We start from the raw sequence: 20,997 nt of genomic DNA on the forward strand, positions 1-20,997 counted from the left end.
ATTTCACTAATATATGGCTTGAATATTCGATTCGCACTTATGGGTGTGGCCTGAAACGCCCCTTTCTTCTGATTGGTCAAGCTGCACCGTCGTCTTCATCAACGCTTTGAGACGGAATAAAAGTTTAGTTGAATTGGTCTGTTAAAATTACATTTTTTACCATTTATTCTCTAAAAATCACCACGTTTATTGCAGCTGAGCTATCTCTCTTATCAAGTAGATTTATTAGACACATAAACCTGCTGTCTTTGACGTTGCTCCGGTTTGAAAAGGCATGGTTTTAAATGAGATGACGAAAATAACCATACATTCATAAGACATTGTGAAGACAGGCTTACGTTTAAATGTGGGGTAAAGTTAGTTTTAGGTTCGATATTCGTTGGCTATTCCCCTATAGTGCGTAAGGGACCGTCTGAAAACTCCACCCACAACTAAAACAGTCATTCATTTGACTGCTGACTTGCATGTTCTATCATAACAAAACATTATTTAAAAAATAAAACAAACAAAATAAAAATATAAAATTCACAGGTTGTAGTAGATTACCAGAGTGATGGCTGTGCATATGAATGTACAGTATTCACTTATATTATGAAAAAAATCAGTCAATCCACGGGGAACTTACTACAACCTTTGGAATGTAAAAGTGTACTTTTAATGTTTTATGTTTAACTTGCACGTCAACTGAATGAGTGATTGGACACCGCCTGTGTTTAATAGTGAGTGGAATTTTCAGATGGTCCCTTAATTACGCTAAGCAATGAAAGCGCCGGAGCATTTTCAGTCATAATTCTGCAGCCACACCAACTGACAGATCTGAGGGCAGTGTTTCATGTCTGGATATTATAGTTATATACCATTTATATTTATATACCATAACATCAAGCCAAGTGTGCGAAATGCAAACTTGCCGGATACGAAATACCCACATCATGAAGCCAAAACAACTGAGATGTACATGTCCTTAGTATACCACAAATCTTACATTTCAAAAAGGGTATTTGTTTCATACCAATTTTATTAGCTCTATAAATCTATTGAACCATTTGAAGTTAGGATATCACACCAATTTTTTTTAATCCCCATTTTTCCCCAATTTGGAATGCCCAATTCCCACTACTTAGTAGGTCCTCGTGGTGGAGCGGTCACTCACCACAATTCGGGTGGCGGAGGACAAGTCTCAGTTGCCTCCGCTTCAAAGACCGTCTTTTCACGTGGCTCATTGTGCATGATACCGCGGAGACATTTTACATTTATTCATTTGGCAGACGCTTTTATCCAAAGCGACTTACAAAAGAGGAACACATAAGCGAATCATCTTAAGGAGACAGTGGTATGAAAAAGTGCCGTATTACAAAGTTTCACTTGCAACATAATAGTATTCAAAACAGAATAAAGTGCAACAGGAAATTTTTATTTTTTTTAATGACTGGTTAAGTGCACGTGGAAAAGATTTTTGAAAACAGAAAGTGAGTCAGCTTCACAGATGGAGTTGGGAAGGTCGTTCCACCAACGTGGTACGATGAAGCTGAAAGTCCTGGAAAGTGTTTTGGTGCCTCTTTTGTTGGTACAACAAAGCGACGTTCCTTAGCCGACCGCAGGCTTCTAGTGGGCGCATAGATCTGCAGAAATAATTTTAGGTATGCTGGAGCAGACCCAGTGACCGTTCTGTATGCAGCATCAGAGCCTTGAATTTGATATGTGCATCAACTGGCAGCCAGTGAAGAGAGACAAGGAGTGGTGTAACATGAGCTCTCTTTGGTTCATTAAAGACCAGACGTGCTGCTGCATTCTGGATCATTTGCAGGGGTCTAATTGCACATGCAGGGAGGCCTGTAATGAGAGCATTACAGTAGTCCAGTCTAGTTATGACAAGTGACTGGACAAGCAGTTGTGTGGCATGTTCAGAGAGGAAGGGTCTTATCTTCCTGATATTGTAGAGTGTAAATCTACATGATCGTGCGGTCTTTGAGATGTGGTCTGTGAAATTTTGTCTGTTGTCGATGGTTACCCCTAGATTTCTGACTGATTTGGAAGGCGTTACTGTAGTTGCACCCAGCTGCATGGTGCTGTTGTGTTCAACAGCAGGGTTGGCTGGAAAGACAAGGAGTTCAGTCTTGGTTGGGTTGAGTTGCAGGTGGTGCTCCTTCATCCAGGCCGAGATGTCTGGCAGAAATTTGAGCAGTCACTGTGGTGTCGTTGGGCTGGAAAGACAAGTAGAGTTACATGTCATCAGCGTAGCAGTGGTAAGAGAAACCATGTGCCTCAATGATGTGTCCCAGTGATGTTGTGTATATAGAGAAGAGCAGTGGCCCAAGCACTGAGCCCTGAGGTACCCCAGTAAGTAGCTGATGTGGCTTGGATACCTCACCTCTCCAGGCTACCTTGAAGGATCTACCTGAGAGATAGGAGTTAAACCAGTCAAGCACAGTTCCTGTGATGCCCAGCGAAGAGAGGGTGGAGAGTAAGATCTGATGGTTGACTGTGTCAAAGGCTGCAGAAAGACCCAGCAGAATCAGGACGGATGATCTGGATTCAGCTTTCGCCTGTCTCAGCGACTCAGTGACAGACAGCAGGGCAGTCTCGGTGGAGTGTCCACTTTTGAAGCCTGACTGATTGTCATCCAGCAGCTTGTTCTGTGAGAGATAGGCAGAGATTTGATTGAAAACTGCCCTTTCAAGTGTTTTTGCCATGAATGGGATGAGAGAAACTGGTCTGTAGTGTTCTACTAGTGTAGGGTTAAGTGCGGGTCTCTTCAGCAGCGGGGCTACTCTAGCCTGCTTGAATGTAGTGGGAAAAGTGCCTGTAAGTAGAGATGTGTTAATTATGTGTGTGAGTGCAGGTAGTATGGATGGAGAGATGGCCTGGAGAAGGTGAGAAGGAATGGGGTCAAGGGAACAGGTGGTGGGGTGGTTGGAGAGGAGGAGTTTAGAGACCTCAGTGTCAGTCAGAGGAGAGAACATGGAGACAGAAGAGTTGCATACAGGAGACGGGTGTTTGACAGGGTGTGGTGCTGAGAATGTATTGCTGATGGTTGTAACCTTATTAGTAAAAAATGTTCTAAACAAGCTGCGAGTGTCTGTGGTGCTGTTGATCTTGTTCTGGTAATAGGAGGTTTTTGCAAATTTAGCGTTATCTGAAAAAGTTGCAAGCAGAGACTGATACTTTCTTAGATCTGCTGGATCTTTAGATTTCCACCATCTCCTCTCAGCTGCCCTGAGGTCAGTCCGATGTTCACGAAGGACGTCAGACAGCCAGGAGCTGGGTGGTGTAGCACGTGCTGACCTAGAGGAGATAGGACAGATATTGTCTAGACAGGTTGTTAAAGTAGAGCTTAGTGTGTCTGTAGCAGTGTTTACATTTAGCATGGTAAATATTTACATTTAGCATGGAGACTCGAAAAAAGACAAAAATGTCCTGAAGGTCGCGCAAGTATCCATGTATCATTCATTCATTTCATATTCAATTAGGAATTCGAAATCGGAAAAACAAAAAACATCTTATTTCATTATTCATTTACAAAACCAATATTAAAAAACAAATATTGACTTGTCCTTTCATAATTTCAATTTAATGCTCAAGTTAAAAATAGGACATTGGAAAAATAGCCATGGGACACTGTGCGTTTTATTTGATTTCACTAATATTTGGCTTGAATATTTGATTCGTACTTATGGGTGTGGCCTGAAACACCCCTTTCTTCTGATTGGTCAACCTGCACCGTCGTCTGTTCCTCCTCAATGCTGTGAGACAGAATAAAAGTTCCCTGCTGTTTAATTGTTCAGATGAATTCGTCTTAGTTAATATTAAATTCTTTACCATTTATTCTCTAAAACTTAAGAGTCGTAAAATTGAAAGACCGATTGCAGAGCGGAGGATGATGTCATCTGAATTCACAAATCATGAAGAATAACATGCAACATTATTTACATGTCTACGACAGCGCATAGCGTGTTTTTTGACTTTTAAAATTGGTGTGATGAGGGGTGCCTGGGTATCTCATTGAGTATTGGCGCTGACTAACACACCTGGAGTCGCGAGTTTGAATCCAGGGCATGCTGAGTGACTCTAGCCAGGTCTCCTAAGCAACCAAATTAGCCCGGTTGCTAGTGAGGGTAGAGTCACATGGGGTAACCTCCTCGTGGTCGTGATTAGTGGTTCTCGCTCTCAATGGGGCGTGTGGTAAGTTGTGTGTGGATCGCGGAGAGTAGCATGAGCCTCCACATGCTGTAAGTCTCTGCGGTGTCATGCACAACGAGTCACGTGATAAGATGCACGGATTGACGGTCTCAGAAGCGGAGGCAACTGAGACTTGTCCTCCGCCAACCGGATTGAGGTGAGTAAACGTGCCACCACGAGAACCTACTAAGAGTGGGAATTGGGCATTCCAAATTGGGAGAGAAGGGGATAAAAAAAAAAAAAAATAAATAAATTATTGGTGTGATGTCCTAACTTCAGAGCTAATAAAATTGGTATGAAACAAATACCCTTTTTGAAATGTAAGATTTGTGGTATACTAAGGACATCTATTTATGTACATCTCAGTTGTTTTGGCTTCATGATGTGGGTTACAGTATATTCCGAATATCAAACGAATGTCAAACATAAAACTAACTTTACAACAGTAAATATGTCCCTTACAGAAAACTACCTAGGTAACCACAGTTCCTGCCACAAAATAACAACAGTTATTATTACTATAGTTAAAATTAGGTACGTTGATATCAGCCAGCAGTCTCATAAAAACAAAAACAAAAAAAAATAAACATGTAGATTAAATAAAATTAAAAGCTTCTTACAATGCTTAAAGGATAAAAGTAAAAATAACATTACATAAAGGAATATTCTGGGTTCAATACAAGTTCAATCAACAGCATTTGTGACAATGTTGATTACAACAAAAATTAATTTAGACTCGTCCCTCCTCTTCTTTAAAAAAACAAACAAAACAAATCTAAGTAACATTGAGGCACAATGGAAGTGAATGTGGTCAATATTTGGAGGGTTTCAAGGCAGAAATGTGAATCTTATAATTTTATAAAATCATTTACATTAATTCTTGTTAAAACTTGTGTATTATTTCAGATGTAAAGTTGTTTAAAACGGCGTTATATCGTCATGGCAACGAAGTGGTAAAACTGGATTTAACTTTACACAGATGTGTTTAGTAAGTGATTTTCTCACAGTAAAATCATGTTAACACACATATTGTTTACGTCTTGTGTCTATACTTTTGAAACAGTGAGTATTTTAACGTTTACAGTTTGACCCCATTGACTTCCATTGTAAGTGTCTCACTGGAACACACATTTGTGCTTTTTTTTAAAGAAAACGAGGGGCGAGTCAAAATAAATTTTTGTGGGAATCAATATTATGCCACAAATGCTGTCGATTGAGTTTAACTTGTATTGAACCTGGAATATACTTTAAAGATAAATTCACAATGAACGTGCACACTGACAGCGATTTGCAGTAACAAAACGGATGGAAACCATTTACATTGAGCGCCAGAAACCGTTGGTGATGCGACAAAGTTGAGCAGGGTTGAAATGCATGGAAGTTGGTTACTGTAATCAAGTAGGAACACTTACGACCTCCTGCAATCGCTGTCGGTGTGAACGCACCTTTAACGGGAATGACGGTTTCCCACTGTCAGTGTGAACGCCACTGAAAATAGGATTTATCTCTTGTTGCTTGATCACGTCATACCTGTGAGTACAGGGCGTATGGGTCTTTGTTTTAATTTTTATCCTCTTTTCTCCCCAATTTGTAATGCCTAATTCCTGGGTCCTTGTGGTGGAGCGGTTACTCACCTCAATCCGGGTGGCGGAGGACAAGTCTCAGTTGCCTCCGCATCCGAGACCGTCAATCCGTGCATCTTATCACATGGCTCGTTGTGCATGACACTGCGGAGACTCACAGCATGTGGAGGTTACTCCATGTGACTCTACCCTCCCTAGCAACCGGGCCAATTTGGTTGCTTAGGAGACCTGGCTGGAGTCACTCAGCACACCCTGGATTCGAACTCGCGACTCCAGGTGTGATAGTCAGCGTCAATACTCGCTGAGCTACCCAGACCCCAATGGGCGTATGGGTCTTGATCATGTTTACCATTGTGATAAAGGAAATACACTCACTTAGCACTTTATTAGGAACACCCGTACACCTACTTATTCATGCCATTATCTAATCAGCCAATCATGTTTCAGCAATGCAATGCATAAAATCATGCAGATACAGATCAGGAACTTCAGTTAATGTTCACATCAACCATCAGAATGGGGAAAAATGTGATCTTAGTGATTTCGACTGCGACATGATTGGGCTGGTTTGAGTATTTCTGGGATTTTCACACACAACAGTCTCTAGAATTTACTCCGAATGGTGCCAAAAACAAAAACCATCCAGTGAGCGGCATTTCTGTGGATGGAAATGCCTTGTTGATGAGAGAGGTCAACAAAGAATTACCAGACTGGTTCGAGCTGACAGAAAGACTACAGTAACTCAGGTAACCACTCTGTACAATTGTAGTGAGAAGAATAGCATCTCTGAATGCACAACACGTCGAACCTTGAGGCGAATGAGCTACAACAGCAGACCACGCCGGCACTTTATTAGGACCATAGTGTTCCTAAAGTGCTCAGTGAGTGTAATTCTACAGTTCATGTAAAAATACAAATAAAATCATTTTCAGATACCTGGATGTACATCTATTTCATGAATTTATTGAGTGATTGCTGACATGACAGCAATTGTAAAGAAGGCTTGTTGTGCGTTCAGTAGACATGACCAGTGAACAATTTCTCCAGGGTTTCGTCATATTACCACATACGCAAGCACACACGCATACTGCGTAACAGAGGCATGGATGCACTTCACCTGTTCCCTGAGTTTAACAAAGACACAATTCTCCAAAAGGTTAAGAAGGGTTGTTCAGGGGAATGTCTAGATGGTAAACCTTGTGATGCTGAAACTCTCGCAGGGCTGTTTACACAGGACTATTAAGAGCAGACGTGTATTTGGAGCATATCCTGTATAAACGACCCCTTAAGGCTAGGGTATACCTTGTTTTTCAGCATGCGCTTACAAAGTGCACTATGACTGCTTTGTGACACTCTTGTAGCACAGTCAACGACATACTGTAACAAAGAAATTTGCGTCATGCGCATTGTGCGCGAGTCGTCCTGGCATGTGGAAAACCAAATTATACTTTGGCCTTTAGGATGGGAGTTGGGGTAAGTCTTGCATGAGTTTAGCAGCATGAGCGTTACCATCCAGACAAGACCATTGTTGGGGTTTTGTTGGTTTAAGAGCAGACTGTGGCACAGTGAGTAAGCACCAGGTTCGAGGCAGAGGAAAACTATAAATACAACATTAATAATAACAATAATAACATTGCAAATGACAAAAAAAAAATTCTTAAGCAGTCCTTGAGTCTATAAAAAGCAACACAAGTTTCTGGCTAAGCATTCAGACAAGCATAATTACAGTGTGTCTGGAACAAGACCATGAGTTTGAGTTCTAGCAAGCAGTGTTGGCCTCCGTCTCTTGTCCGTGCCCTTGTTTTCCAAGCCCTCTGCTTCTCCTCTTATGTTTGATTGGTCCCTTTGAGGGCTAACAGTGTTTTCTTGTAGGCTAAGAGTACTTCCAAGAGGACTCACAAGTTGTTTGGCTCTGCCTCTTAGTTTAACCCCGGTAGAAATTCTTTAAGATCTTGCAAAATAGATTCTAGCAACCCTGTGTCCGATGGCGGGGTCGTCGCCACTGAAACCACTGAGAAAGGGTCTGGCACAGACTCCAAGAGGTTATCTGCATCCAAACTGTTGGTGTCTGTATTCTGGGTGCAGTTGAGAGCATCAGAACTGTTATGATCAACTACATCCACCACGCAGTCATCCAGGACTAGCATATGGTCAGGAGAGACCAAGTCACTGTGGCTTACAGGGCTTGAGGACTCTAGAAGGGTATTCGTAGAGGGCAAAGTTGCACCAATATTTTGCTGAGCAGTATTGTCCCTCTGCTCGTCATCACCACCTGATGCGGTTTGGTCTATAATGTCCATGACACGGTCCAGACAGTCAATGGTACGATCGCTGTCGCTGTCAATAGTGATCACCGTAGGTGAGCGCTGTTCCCTCTGCCTTTTTCGGTGCCTCTTCTTCCTTCGCTGGTGCCAATGCATGTCAGGCACCCTTCGTTCATAGATAATCTCCACACTAGGGCTCCGACTTTGTGGGCATTCCCGGCTGTGCCGTCGTTCTCTGTGTCCTGGCCGTTTTACCTTGGATGTTGTTCCCTCCTTGTGCTGCCGCTGGGCAGCTCGCTCTAAGTGGCGGGTTTTGTACTTGCGTTTGCCGCTGGGTTTGTCCAGGCAGGATCTTTCTAAGTGCAAGTCATCACTACTGCTGCTGCTGATGGACCGTCTGCGGCGTTTATGGCAACGATGCGACTTGCGAGAGCGATAGCGGTGATGGTGGATATCAAGAAAGGAGTCCAAGTCAGGAGACTTACTGATCCTTTTCCTTGTTCTAGTCCTCCCTCGCTCTTTCTCCCAGTCCGAAGGAGATTGCGAGCATCTGTCTTTCACATGTTGTGAGCACTCTTGGCTCCTGTCGCTGCTCGTGTTGTTTCTGATGGGCGAGCATTCGTTTCCATTCCAAATGGACATCGTTGGACTCTGGCCTGACCAACTCTGGTGCAAAAGCGTTTGACTTGGCGAGTGCCCTGGATTGCTTGCGTGCTGTGACCGTTCCAAACTCTCATCACTCTTCTTGCTGTCTGACCGCCGATGCGAGTGGTCTCTGCGCCTCCTGTGACAGCTGAACCCAGAACGATCTTGATTTCGCTGTGAATGTGACCGTGAACCCTCCCTGGATCGATGCTGGTGACGATGCGTATGATGCCCACGGGAGGAAGGGGAGTGACTCTGCGTCGCTCTTTCCCTGTTATGCGAGTCTGAGTGTATATGCTGGGGACTGCATGAGCGAGCGGGGCCTGGAGAGGAGCCAGGGCCAAGCGGGTTCCCATGGGACTGTGACGGGGCCTGCACCTGGGATGTCTCTGATTTTGTTACTGTTGCCATCGCATCTGTGGCAGCCGCCTCTTGCTCCTCTTCAGAAGAATCAGATGAGAGCTGAACAAGCTCAGGTGTCCGCTCGGCCATGGGCTTCACATATCCCACAATCAGGCACTCTTCCTCGTCATCTTCACCTGGTCTGGCTGACACGCTGGCACTCGCGGCAGGGTCAGTCATTTTCATGGCATTTAGGACTAGGGCTGTGCTTGAGCCTGGCTCCACCCCTTCATCCTGTGATAGGCTGGACGAGGGGAGGAGGGTTGAGTAGGAGGGACCAGGCGTTTCGTCATCCCACGCAGACTGGCTCAGCAAACTTTCCGTGCCGCTTGCTGTGGGAATGGACAGAAGGTGTTCCTGGACAATTGAGGGATTCTCTATGACATTGTCCTCACTGTCATTATTGTCATCATCATCATCCTAGAAAAGGAAAGACACAATTTGAGCTCAAAATAAAGGAGACAGCACATCGTAGTCTAGTATAAACTGAACCAGAAGAATACTGCATTGAAGTCAACATAAAATGATATTCAAAACCAATTTTACTTAATGTGATTTAAAACTGAGTGAAATAGGATATTCAACATGTTAAAAAAATGTAATGACTTGATTTTTATCCATTGGGAATTGATTGGATGGTGAAAAATGGGTCTGTCACACCAGAATGGAGTGAGATCTGAATGTGAAATTGCAGTAAATTGTAAAGGACTACTTCCCTCCTGAAACACCGCCTGCACCCACTTTTGAGGAGGGTTTTCGATGGGATGTGGAGAGAAGAGTGTAGCTGCAGGCAGAGCTTCCAAAAGGGTCGGGAGCTCCAACCCACCGGCAAAGACATAGGGAGCCTCTAACCTAACCCTTTTCCTAACCTTAACCATGAGTGGTAGTGACACCCCCTTAGGGAGTTTGCACAACCCGCTTTTGGAGAAACCCCACCCACTTTTGGGTTAACCCCGCCCTCTTTTGGAGATTCCGCCTTCATTTGGAGGTCTCCAGCCTGCAGCTATACCTGCTTGTACATATAGGTTGATAATCAAGTTCACATTTTACAGCATCTCAACTTTGTTACATTAAAGGCAAGGGTGTTGTGATTTTAGATTTCTAGAACAGCCATTATTTTCCAGCCTAGATGACGTCAACAAAAAAAAGGTTGTTTCAGACATGGAGAAAGTTTTTACATTTTAAAAAGATTACAAAGAAAAACATTTTTCTTTAGAATAAAATTCACAGATGAATCAGGGACCATAAGGACATGCTATTTATTTCATGAAAGTCAATTTTGTTTTCATGTTGACTTTAAAGCAATCAAAATCTAACAAATCTTTAACTAATATTTTACACATTTAAATGTTTCTTTTTTGTGTGTCTCACCTCAGAGATGGCGATAACAGAGTCGTCGGAGCTGCTTCCCTCCTCGTAACTGGGGGCGGGGCAATCGTAGATGGCCTGCTGGTCATACGCCTCCATGCTGAGGGTCGACCGGGCAAAACTCACCAACTCATGCAGGAAGTGGTCAGTGCGTGCCAGCAGGAAGGGGCGGAGCTCGTCCCGGATGGCCGAGTCCTCCATGTTGTAGTTCGTGATACGTGACATGATGATGTGCTGCACGATGTTCACCAGTGAGCCGTGCGAACCGTACAACACCGTCAGCTCACGCTGCAGCCACGGCAACAGCCGGTGCAAACACGTGGGATTCTGCCGCAAGTACGCGGCCGAAACTTCCCTCTGCCTTCCCACGTCTCTTGTGTTCCGCACACGTACGCCAGTCCTGTAAAGTGCGCGCCGGAACGCCACCACATCCTGGTCTCGCAAACGCCTCAGTCTCCGGCTCTCGCCATGCCCCCGTCGGCGTGCTCTCAGTCGCATCACCATTTGCTCCAGGCCTTGGTTGTCCGTAAATGCTGCTGCGTCAGTCAAACCGCCAAACATCACGTCATCATCTACTGGAGGGGGAGAGGAGGGGGCTGGCTGTTGCAACCTACGGCTCCGCCTCTCTCTACCTCGGAGCACTCGTGGGCGGAGCACACGTCCAGCTGCGGCGCCGTTTGGAGCTAAATTCTCCGCTGGCCGCAGGACAAACTCCTTAAAATCGTTTTCACCTTTGACAGAGTGGAATATGGAGTGAAACGGCTGCTTGCAGAGTGGACACTCCGCTTTGTTCTTAGACCACTCGTGGATGCAGCGGAAACAGAAGCGGTGCAGGCAGCGGTCCAGCGATGCCATGTTTTTGAAGCTGTCGAGACAGATGGGGCATTTGGAGTCTGGAGAAGCATTAGCCAATAAACGCTGAGAAGATCTGCCACCACTTTCTTTCTTCCTCACACGCAACTTCATCTTAGAGGGCGCCATAATCTACAACACACACAACACATCATTATGCATCAAAGTCGAATGTCACTTTAACTACTGGTTATAGTTAGGGTGTGTGATTTGAACAAAACTCTACGACGGGTTGTTGAGGGAGGCTGTGCTTTTACAGTTCTAAGCGTTAGACTTAAGCCCAAAGTATACTTCGGTCAGACAGGACATGTGACGCAAACGTCATCATCAGCAGAGTGCGCGAGCACTGAACAAGCGCAGCCCGATTTTTCAGAATGGAGTTATTTGCACAAATTAGTGGGTCCACAAGGTGGCAACACTTACATTTTGAGCCGATGCTGTCAAGAAGAAGTGCTAGAAGATGATGTAATCGCCGCTAAACATCAGGAGATGAAGGTAAAAACAACAACAGTGGATGTGGAAGTCAAAAGCACGTGAGTGAGGAGGTCTGGAGATACTTGCATCTATGATACTCGAGTCTGAAGGACATATAAAGACACCTTTATGGGTCTAAACTCCTGAAGGGAAGTCCATTGTCTCATAGCAGTCGTAGCGCTCATGCACCAACCTCCTGCGTAGGCATGCACAGATATATGGAGTATACTTTGACAGGCTTGTGTTCGAATGTACACAGACGCTAAGCGTTCACGTCAAAATGGAAGTATAGCTAGAGCTTTAGCCTACAATTTTCATTTTCCCAAGGTGGATATAAAACGGCCAAAAACAAAAACATAGACTTGCATTAAAATGAGCCATTTCTAAGGACAAAGATATCATAGAGCAGGGTTTCCCAACCCGTTTTGTCCACCAAACTCCTTACCTAATTTATTAAGGCTACTTAAAGTACCCCATGAGATTTCAAGCAATTATACCTGTCAGTATATGAAACATGGATGCATAACTGAGCAGTCACTACTATTAAATGCATATTTTTACTATCACCTATTTTTATGCTGCTGTTTTTGCCCATATATTCACCACAATATCTACCACACTAAAGGCCCAGGTATACATTGTCTTTGAGCGTTCCGGATTGGCTCGCACCTGGTCGACTGCGTTGCCTTTGTGAGTATACTCTTCTGACCGCAAGTGAACACAAACGCGTTTGACGCATACCCACTAGATCTTCTTTGTGATACTCTTTTAGTAGAGTCAATGGCCGGCGCTTGTACCACCGAAGCACACAGACGATGACCGCATCCGCGAGTCAAGAAGGTCAGGCCGCGCAGACTGGATTATGATGAAATTAACATCACGCATACTGTGCATGGAGCGATCTGCAACGCAGATGCGCAAAGTATTCTTTGGCTTTTATCTGCATGCAGAGTTTGAGCTTTAAGAAATATTCCGCGTTCAATACAAGTTAAGCTCAATCGACAGCATTTGTGGCATAACGTTGGTTACCACAAAAATAATATTGACTCGTCCAGCCTTTTCTTTAAAAATGCAAAAATGGAGGTTACAGTGAAGCACTTACAATGGAAGCTTATAATTTTATAAAAGCACACATTAATTCTTCTGTTAAAACTTGTGTATTATTTGAGCTGTAAAGTTGTTTAAATCAACGTTTTTAGGGTTTACGGCGTTACGTCGTCATGGCAACGAAGTTGTAAAACTGGCTATAACTTTACACAGAAAAGGTTAGCAAGTGATTTTATCACACTAAAATCATGTTAACACTAGGGATGCGACAATATATCGAATTTCGATATCTCGAACCAAAAAACTACGAACAATATCGTGGCATATCTCGATATGTCAAGATTTGCAACATTGTTTTCTGTCCATGTGATCATAATCTCATTTGATGTTCACTGAACCGGACCGCTCGTTGAACTCTTAAAGTGACAGTAACCTTTTTAGCGTTTCTTATTCAAATGAATGTAAACTTAATGTAATTACTTGTAAATGTATAGCTCGTATCATTATTACATATACAGTTACATCATATTATATTAATTAAATGTAGAATTTTTTTATTTTTACTAAGTTAAATTTTGATACTAATAATGATGACAAATGATTAAGTATATATAAATATACACTTTCACATAGTTTTTTTTAGGACATGTTTTGTTCAGTTTTATTGTTCTGCACCTGATCAGCCTGAATGTAGCTCACTATTGTTAATCTTTTCTTATGGAGAAACTCTTATTTTTTAAACTTTGAGCATTTATATTGTATATTAAAGAACTTTATTTTGATGAGAAATTTTAATGAGCATTTTGCTCAAACATTTTTTTTAGAAAAGAAAAAAATTCTGTAATATTTTCTAAATTTAAGTGTTATTATATCGAGTCGAGATTATATCAAATCATGAACCTCATATCATCGAACCGAATCGTGAGATAACCATATCGTCCCATCCTTAGTTAACACAAATTGTTTACGTATAGGGCTGAATAAAAAAATTGTTAACAAAACTTTTCATTGTGGAATAGTCGTTTGATCTCATTTAATGTAACATGAGATCACATTAAACTCTAATGATGACGTGTGAGAGCAGCACTGCAGTTCACTCCTGACTGAAGAGAGGAAGAATTACACAGATCACAGATGCACTCTAAACTTTCCAAACAGCTTCAGCTGATGTACATCACAAAGTATGAGGGAATTATAATGCAAAAATACTAAATAAGTAAATACAGAAGCACTCTCATTGTGGAATAAGTGGAGCCGGAGCTCTTTAAAGGAAACACCCCGGCATTACATCTTTAATGCAGATATATTTAATGCGTTACATCTTTAATGCGGATATATTTAATACGTTACATCTTTAATGCGGATATATTTAATACGTTACATCTTTAATGCGGTTGTATTTAATGCGTTACATCTTTAATGCGGTTGTATTTAATGCGTTACATCTTTAATGCGGTTATATTTAATACGTTACATCTTTAATGCAGATATATTTAATGCGTTACATCTTTAATGCGGTTCTATTTAATGCGTTACATCTTTAATGCGGTTCTATTTAATGCGTTACATCTTTAATGCAGTTATATTTAATGCGTTACATCTTTAATGCGGTTGTATTTAATGCGTTACATCTTTAATGCGGTTCTATTTAATACGTTACATCTTTAATGTGGTTCTATTTAATGCGTTACATCTTTAATGCGGTTCTATTTAATGCGTTACATCTTTAATGCGGATATATTTAATACGTTACATCTTTAATGTGGATATATTTAATGCGTTACATCTTTAATGCAGTTCTATTTAATGCGTTACATCTTTAATGCGGTTCTATTTAATGCGTTACATCTTTAATGCGGATATATTTAATACGTTACATCTTTAATGCGGATATATTTAATACGTTACATCTTTAATGCGGTTCTATTTAATGCGTTACATCTTTAATGCGGTTCTATTTAATGCGTTACGTCTTTAATGCGGTTCTATTTAATGCGTTACATCTTTAATGCGGTTCTATTTAATGCGGATATATTTAATACGTTACATCTTTAATGCGGTTCTATTTAATGCGTTACATCTTTAATGCGGTTGTATTTAATGCGTTACATCTTTAATGCTGTTATATTTAATGCGTTACATCTTTAATGCAGATATATTTAATGCGTTACATCTTTAATGCGGTTCTATTTAATGCGTTACATCTTTAATGCGGTTCTATTTAATGCGTTACATCTTTAATGCAGTTATATTTAATGCGTTACATCTTTAATGCGGTTGTATTTAATGCGTTACATCTTTAATGCGGTTCTATTTAATGCGTTACATCTTTAATATGGTTATATTTAATGCATCATAGCTTTAATAAAGTTCAAATAATACAGAAACAGATCATGTAAATAACTACAAACTCTGAAACGGTAATTTCTCTGTGCGGTCAGCACCTCTTCTATGGGTTACGCGACTGTCCCGATCTAAGGGAGAGAGATTGAAACTGCACCGGCCGATGCACACTCTGTCACGGGACGCTCATCCCTCATGCAGCTAGATTATAACGTGATGACGTGACTTATTGAATCATAATATATGTGTCACTGTGTTTCTTATCGTGAAGAAAATCAGCAATTTTTTTTTTTGAGAGTTAAAGATGGATTGAAGTGAACAGAAAGATGAGAGAGGGTAGTCTTCGCCCCATTATACACCGCAACAAAATACGTTTTTGATTTGTTTTTGTTTTGGCTTGTTTTCCAATATAAATATCTAAATCTCCTTTAAAACAACGTACATTTACTTTAGCAGCTATACTGCAGAATAAATAAATATGATCTGAGAATGTTGACTATAATATTAAAAATACAAATATTTTAAAATATCTAAAAATCCTTTAAAAAAGATGCATTCACCTGAGAAGCAGCATATAAGATATTTAGACTTTCTTTTAGAGAATAGATCTTGAATATAAGTATATTTTGTCTTTACTGCACTCGCAGAAGTATAAGTGAAAAAATACACTTATATACAAAATACACTTATATTTAAGATATATTCTCTTAAAGCAAGTCTAAATATCTTATATGTTGCTTCTCAACTTGTTTTAAGGATGTTTAGACAATTATAAATGGAAAACAAGATAAAAACACTTGATAAGAGGATTTTTTGAAGTGAATTTCTTTACTTAATAAAAAGTATTTTTTCCCCTTTAATTCAGTGAATGTCATTTAGAGGTATTTTTAAAAGATGATTTTGTCCTCTTTATTTTTAGTAAGCACGTTTAATACAACCTTTTAAGTCGGGGCACAAGCTGAATAATCGTTTAAGAGCTAACGATTAATCTTTGCAATAATCGCCGAATAATCGTTTGATTAATCGATTATCAAAATAATCGGTAGTTGCAGCCCTAGTGAGTATTTTAACGTTCACGGATTGACCCCATTGACTTCCATTGTAAGTGTCTCACCGGAACAGATTTGTGCTTTTTTTTAAAAGGAGCGACGAGTCGAAATTATATTTTGTCCTAATCAACAATATGCATCGATTGAGCTGAACTTGTAGTACTGAACCCGTAATATTCCTTTAAGGGTATTACTTTATACTATCACATTGTATTATCGAAACCAATATACAAATATAAACATCACTAAAAGCATGGTACATCATTTAACATTTTACACAACTTGATATGTCGCTATTCGCTACTATAATTTTGTCATTATTAAATTATTTAAATTATTAATTTTTACTAGTCGACTTTTGCACGCCACCGCTTACAGTATTTATGACAGAGAATATTTTGTTATTATTTTAGGACTATAAAGTACCAACAAGCAGGATGATAAAATAAGAAGTACCTTTTCTTGAAGTACTCTGGAGTTAAAAGTCAATTCTTTTGCAAAAATGGAATATGAATATAGTAATAATACAGTACTATTACTATTATCTGATGCCATTATTGTTGTATGTTTTGTAAGGGTTAATATGACATTCAGTGTGTTTAATTTTTAAGAAGAGTGACTGAAGACATTATTGACGTCACCAGGTCATGCACAACATATATGTTCAAATTTACACACTTAACACTAGCCCACAAACCGACAACAATGATCAATTAATACGATCAAATAAACAAATAGTCTGTAACATTTCGAAAATAAACAGCTGTGGTTATTTCACAATGATTCTGGCAGATAACTGTCTTTCCTGGCCTGACGAGTCAAAAAAGGTGTTATAAATATTTATGTATCGATAACAGATCGATACATCAATGAAAGATAATTAAAAACGCAGAAAAGTGAGTGTTTTATAACACACAATCTTACCTGATCAGAGCCGCAAAAACACTGTAAATCATCCAAACACCATGCAGAAACGCTCATAAACACATCTATAACACACCAGCGTCTTTTTCATGCCGATAAAAACTTAAAATAAACATTAAATACCGATGAAAGTGGTGCAGTTTCGCACTGCTGTTACAACATACACAGCAGCGCGCCGCTTCCGGCAGACGACATGCGCATGCGCGCCTCTTACGGATTGGAGTGGGATTACACCAGCGGCAGCTGATGTGAGCATCACAGTGCGGTGTGCCCCCTACTACTCACTACAAAGGGGGAAAGTGGGTACTCTGAAGGGAGCAGGGCAGTATTGTCTCGTCCCACACCAAGGCATGTACTGACACTTTATTTTGAATGGGAATGATACATTGTCATAGCAATATAAATATATATAAATATAGCCTTTTTGTGTATTTAATTTTCTTCATATTTTCTTTAAAAAAAAAAAAAAGATGGCTAAAAAAAGAACAAACATACAGGTATACAGACAAAATATCCATTCAAACATCAAATAATCCATATTCAGAAAAAGGCTGTATTTGCTCTCTTATAAACAAAATAATCAAAAGTTTGAAAAACAAATAGATACAAACAAAGTCTTATGGTCTATTTTGTCCTTCGAATGGTAAATATATATCAATATCATCTAACCTAAATAAAATTTTCATATCAAGTCAAAACATTTTATTGTTTATAATATTGAAAGAGACAGCACTTTTGGTTTTCGTATACCCTTGTATACTCCAGGACATTTTTGTCTTTTTCATTTTAGTTTTTTCGATCATTTTGGCTGTTAATGCCATCTGCATAATTGTTACCAAAGGTGTGTATTTTGGGGGGAATTTTGATATTTCAACCTCAGTTCCTATAATACATCTATAATACACTGTGTACACAAAAAAGTTACACTCAGGACCTTCAGGACAAAAATGTCCCCATTGAAACCCATTAAAACTGCAATATTTGATCCCAGTGCCATTAAAGCATAAAATCATGAATTATATGATATTATACTTTCATTCTGGAGTCCTGGCTTCAACATTTACATTTATAATATTTTCCACCAGATGGCGCCATTTTTCACATATTTAGCCTGTGGAGCAAATACAAGCTTTTCCCCTATTCTCTGTTTGCTGTATTATAGAGCACTGCAGGACAATTGAATAAATGATGCAAATTATGTGTGTGTGTTGGTATGGAGGTCAGAGTGTGTTTTGTATGTGTGTGTATTGAGAAATGTGTGTGTGTATGTGTGTGTGTGTAAAAAACAACAGTGGCATTATGTAAACAAACTGGCATTTAAAGGGTTAAAATCCTGAAAATGAATGAATATTTGGTAGTTATGATCAGAACTGATGTTGGTTAAAAAAAATTAACTAATTAAAAGTGGAAAATAACATTAATATATAATATTATTACGGCAGTATTTTGACGCGGACATTTTTGTCCTCTAAGGACCTCTGAGTAACTTTTTTAAATTGACGCACAAGGGTTAAAATAAAAATGAAAGCCAGATATTTTCCTTTTGTACGAGTGGACCCCATTTTTATGGTTACACCATTTAATTTTTGTTAAAGACTAATAACAAATAATACGTATAAATGGAAGCCTACAATTGAGGAGGTAACCATAATTTAATAAAAATAATAATATGGAATGTCATAGCGTATTTTGAACTTTTTATTGACCGTATAAGGTTAACGAAAAAAGGTTTACGAAAATTAACTAATACATTTACCTTCGCAATACACTTTAAAATATATAAAAAATTATGAGAAAAAATGAAAATGCTCATTCGCAAGTCTAGAGATACTTTTATAGCTATATAACAACCTCTGCGGATCTATTTTAGGAAAGAGCGTAATGGTTAACTAGGGTCGTGTCTAGAAGGTAACCCCCCCAGTTACCGAAAGTCTGGCGAGATCCGCATTGAATGTTCACACACTGAGTGCTACAGAAACCCTACACCTACCCCTAAACCTAACCCTAACCTTAATCCTACCACTAAATCTAACCCTAAGCTAACCTTAGTAACAGCGAATGAGACTCTCGCGAGTCTTAGGCTGCCGAGGTGTTAACTTCTAGACACAGCCGTCAACTGCCGTGTTACGACAGTAAAGCACCATTTGTGGCACCATACAAATGGTTTGCTAACATTGAAGACTGGACTTTTTGGTAGAGGGGTTCTGACAAGGCGTATGTCACACACTGGTCGTTGTCTTGTCGACTGATCATGTGTTTACGTGCAAACGAGCTGCATTAATTTGACATAAACAGATATAAAATGATGTATGTCAGTCGACGCGGTCTGGACAGAATTTTCTCCATCGTGAGTATCAGTTCATGTGCTGTTTGTGCAAGAGACTGAATTTGAGGTGGTTTGTCATGTTTACAATAGAGACACATAAAACTACAGTTATTTACAGAACATTTGTGAACTTTAAATGTATTATGAAACATAAATGTAGTTATCAGGGACAGACTGGGAAGAGAAATCGGTTGCTGAGCAGGGGGTCGCTGTCCTTTTCTGCATATCGTGATGCCGTTTTGCGACCCTCTTCAGCCTGTCGTGGCCCGTTCGACATAACGCGGCGGCCCGTTTCAGCGTATCACTGCCTATTTGGCCCCGTTCGGCCCCGTTCGGCCCTGTTTCGTGGTCAGCCCACCGGGAAAAGTCCCGGTTCTCCCTATGGCCAGTCAGCCACTGGTAGTTATTTATATCTGTACAGCTATAGATAGTACCATACCGGACTTTTATGACTTCTAAAGATAGTCTTAGTCTTCTTTTTATCACTTAAAGTACCATGGTACTACCATGTGTTTTTGGACAAGTACTTTAGAGTACCATGCAAATACAGTAATATACACATATGGTTTATTGTATATGTCATTCAGTACCATTGTTACCATCTAATAAATCTTGTAACTTTTTTTTAATATATGTTCTTTAGATAAGACACTATCATGATGACTATTGAATATATATGTCAGTAGATCTTAAAAAGTTAGTTAGTGCTAAAAGTACTCATTATTTTGGTAATATCTGACCCTGACTGCACCGTTGTGTCATTTATGATACTAGCTAAGTGAGAAGTACGGTCACTAGGTGGCGAGCTGCACCAGAAACAGGCCACCAGCGTTGAGTTGTGTTTATGTATGACAAACACACTGTTACACACATGAGATCTGTAACACTTACCAAAAATGTAAATTCTGACATCATTGACTCATCCTCATGTCGTTCCAAACCCATATGACTTTATTTCTTCTGTGGAACACAGACAGAGATGTTATGCAGAATGTTTAGTCATCAAAATGACATCCCATACCACAGCTGCTGATATTTTACTGTGTGGATTTTAACTCATATCTCTTACTAAAGGAATGGATGGGTTATGTGTTTTATGATTATGGTTATGCAGAGGTAAATGTTGAACTCATAATAACTCATCGATTTGATGAGTGCGACTCATCCTGGTCATAACTAACATGGAGTGTTCTGTAGTTTGTGATGAACATCTCCAGCAGGTGATCTCAGAACGCTTTCATCTCTCTGTGTGATGTTAATGAAATGATTGAGTGAATGGCTCTTTTGTGTTCATTCGGTGCACACGCATTTCATTAGCGAGCTCTTGAGACCAGAGGCTTCAGATCACTGCTGCACCCCTCAAACACTAACAAACACAAAACCTCTCTGCCCTCTTTCTGATTTATAATCAGTCCTCTATATGTGTTTTGGTCACATCTACACTGGGAAGCTGCACCACCAAGAGTGCAAGGATTGAGATATTTAGCAAAACAGTGTGCGATTATTAAGATAATAATGAGTATTGCAAGCCCTGCTGACAC

The 20,997-nt window shown here is 40.1% G+C and overlaps 1 protein-coding gene across 4 annotated transcripts; it reads right to left on the minus strand.

Moving 5' to 3' along the window:
* Nucleotides 1–1,243: 1,243 nt before the first annotated feature.
* LOC127420272 (E3 ubiquitin-protein ligase Topors-like) lies at nt 1,244–20,496 on the minus strand. 4 transcript variants are annotated; one of them, XM_051662368.1, is made up of 5 exons: nt 20,348–20,496; nt 10,445–11,425; nt 6,699–9,493; nt 3,672–3,743; nt 1,244–3,285 (listed from the first exon to the last, which is right to left on the minus strand). In XM_051662368.1, exons 1-3 carry the CDS (start codon nt 20,399–20,401, stop codon nt 7,682–7,684), a joined length of 2,847 nt encoding a protein of 948 aa, XP_051518328.1. In that variant the 5' UTR covers nt 20,402–20,496; the 3' UTR covers nt 1,244–3,285; nt 3,672–3,743; nt 6,699–7,681. The 4 variants fall into 4 exon arrangements, with proteins under 4 accessions (XP_051518328.1, XP_051518325.1, XP_051518326.1 ...); XM_051662365.1 differs by lacking the exon at nt 20,348–20,496 and adding an exon at nt 17,131–17,306 and having other exon boundaries at nt 7,489–9,493; XM_051662366.1 differs by lacking the exons at nt 3,672–3,743; nt 20,348–20,496 and adding an exon at nt 17,131–17,306 and having other exon boundaries at nt 7,489–9,493.
* Between the last annotated feature and the right edge of the window lie 501 nt (nt 20,497–20,997).

This window comes from Myxocyprinus asiaticus, chromosome 29 (assembly GCF_019703515.2).
Source record: "Myxocyprinus asiaticus isolate MX2 ecotype Aquarium Trade chromosome 29, UBuf_Myxa_2, whole genome shotgun sequence".
NCBI lineage: Eukaryota > Metazoa > Chordata > Actinopteri > Cypriniformes > Catostomidae > Myxocyprinus > Myxocyprinus asiaticus.